The sequence below is a fragment of the Camelina sativa genome, chromosome 7 (assembly GCF_000633955.1).
Source record: "Camelina sativa cultivar DH55 chromosome 7, Cs, whole genome shotgun sequence".
In the NCBI taxonomy this organism is placed as follows: Eukaryota; Viridiplantae; Streptophyta; class Magnoliopsida; order Brassicales; family Brassicaceae; genus Camelina; species Camelina sativa.
In genome coordinates, this window is record NC_025691.1 from 7,987,704 (window position 1) to 7,989,919 (window position 2,216).

The 2,216-nt window shown below is 38.7% G+C and overlaps 2 protein-coding genes across 2 annotated transcripts in view; one reads left to right on the plus strand and one right to left on the minus strand.

The window, feature by feature from the left end:
• Nucleotides 176-1,128, plus strand: LOC104700701. The gene is made up of 2 exons (XM_010416246.1): nucleotides 176-204; nucleotides 302-1,128. Exon 2 carries the CDS (start codon nucleotides 316-318, stop codon nucleotides 805-807), a length of 492 nt encoding a protein of 163 aa, XP_010414548.1. The 5' UTR covers nucleotides 176-204; nucleotides 302-315; the 3' UTR covers nucleotides 808-1,128.
• LOC104700702 (protein ENHANCED DISEASE RESISTANCE 2-like) overlaps nucleotides 1,566-2,216 on the minus strand; it is a 5,695-nt gene continuing 5,044 nt past the window's right edge. The window contains exon 22 of the mRNA XM_010416247.2: nucleotides 1,566-1,740. The gene's annotated coding sequence lies outside the window, so the exon portion shown is untranslated. The remainder of the gene's footprint in view (nucleotides 1,741-2,216) is intronic.

A 2,216-nucleotide genomic window follows, 5' to 3' on the forward strand; every position in this document is an offset into this window, starting at 1 on the left:
GACACAAACGCAACTTAACTGTAGTTTGTTGTCCCAGCCTCACAGGCGAGAACTCCAAAGTCTGCTATGTTAAAAGACTGCCGTCAGATATAAAATTGCAAAATCAATCCAACGGCTAAGATTCACTTCTCATTTCCAATAATATAAATGAAAAAAACCCCTAAAAAATGGCGCAAACAAAAAAGCAAAGAACAGAGCCGTCAGGTACACACACACAGGACCACTCTCTCTTCTCCTTCTTCTTCTTCTTCCTTTACTTAACTCTGCTGAGATTTGATTATTGTGTTTGTGGGCTTATTAGGTCTCGTAAACTCGATGGAGCAAGAAGAACCATGTGAAGCCGTCAAAGAAACAGCTTCGATTATAGAGCCGCCCAAAACACCAAACCCTAATGTCCCAGATTCGGTTCCGGCCACCATCGATTCTGACTCTTCTCTGTCCGAAGAAGAGATAATAATAGCCACACAGAGTGACGTAGGAGTCGAATCGATGAAGATTGATTCCAGTTCAATCTCAGATTTTGTTTTGGTATCTGATGAGGAAATTGTAGAGTCTATTTACCAGAGTCTGTTGAGTATCATTTTCTCGTTGCAGAGTCAAAGTGTAGCTGCTGTTTCTGTTTCTGTTTCTGTTTCTGCTTCTGCTTCTGGTGCTGAGGTTTGGTGTTTTGATGGTTGCAAGACGCCGCCTCCTTCTTCTCGGAGTCTGGATTCGAAGATGGTCGATGATACTTGTCCTGGAGCTCCTATGAAGCTCACTAAGATATCTAGGAACATTGATTCTGGATTGAGAAGGAAACTGTTCTGAATCTGACATGGAGTTTAGACTGACATGAGTTGTTGTTGTTGTTGTTGTTGTGTGACCTGAGCTGTAAGGAGCTTTTCAGGGGTTTTTAAAAAAACTCTTGTGTGGCTCTTGGTTTGACTTTGTCTGTACAGTCTGCTTAGGCTTTTTTATTATGTGTATTGCTAATGCTAGCTAGGCTAGTTGATGTTGGAGACATTCAGAGTTTCTTCTGTTTTAGATTTTAAATAAAAACCAATCCTTTTCTTTCTTTCTTGTCTGTAATTTGTGTTCATGTTTCCTGCAACTTATAAGCGGTGAGGAATCTATAATAAAGTTTTTATCTTTCCCCCTTTTGAATCCAATTTTGGCAATGTGTCTATGTTGGATACGTGAAGGAACCACCACAAAGAAAAGGTAGTGTATGTGTTAAAGATGTCAGAGCTTTTTCTTTATCTGCAGAGTTAAAGATACTAGAAAACTGTACTGAAGTTTACTACAGAATTAAGAATTGCTCAACAATTGTGGAAACTGAAGTGATTGTGATTCTCAATGTGGTCAAAAGGGTTACATTGAGATCTTTGTAGTGGGCTATTTATTGTAAACCAAGGATCAGAGGCAAATGAGCCATGACGCATAAGAGTAGCATTTTCTGTCTGTCACTCTCTGTCATCCATTTCCGCGATCCTTAAGCGTGCATTTGGGAGATGGTAAATCATAACACTAGAATAAACCAATGGTGGAATCTTTTTTTTCTTTTTGAACAAATGGTGGAATCTAAGTATTGGGAAATCAATGTTTAACATGGTGTAAAAAATAAATTGTGCTTAAGAACTAGTCTATACAAAGAACTTCAACAGTATCCCCAAGATCTTATCAGTGGGGTTGCATAAGAAGTGCCTAACTGTCTATCACATTCAATAGAATTCAAAGAATACTTTATCTGAACGTTTTGATCTTTGCTTCGTCCTCTACGGAATAATTGAAACAGCTTTGGAAGCGTCTAGATGGTTAAACCGACAGGTTCCAAGAAGATATTCTGGGAGCTCCTCTTCAGTATTCGCCTGTACAAAGAAAAAATTGCACACTCAATTCCAATGCTTCGCTATGTAAAAGAATACCAACTTAGGCATAGAGTTAAACCAGGGAAGAAGAGTTATAACAATAACAACACCATTGAAAACTGGTTTACCTGTATCAAGAATGCCATTTCAATCACGAGTTTGTTGAGGTAACCAAGAACAAGACTCACAACTCCTCTTGCAACAGTTGATGACCCAATATCAACACCCAGCTGAAAATAACAGAGGTGTGTAAATATTCAGATTCCCTAACAATCGATGCTCAACAACAAACTTACCCAATCCTGAAAACTGAAAAGCCACACAGTTGTGCCAATACTAATTCCTATTAAGACAGTAAATCCATCCCTA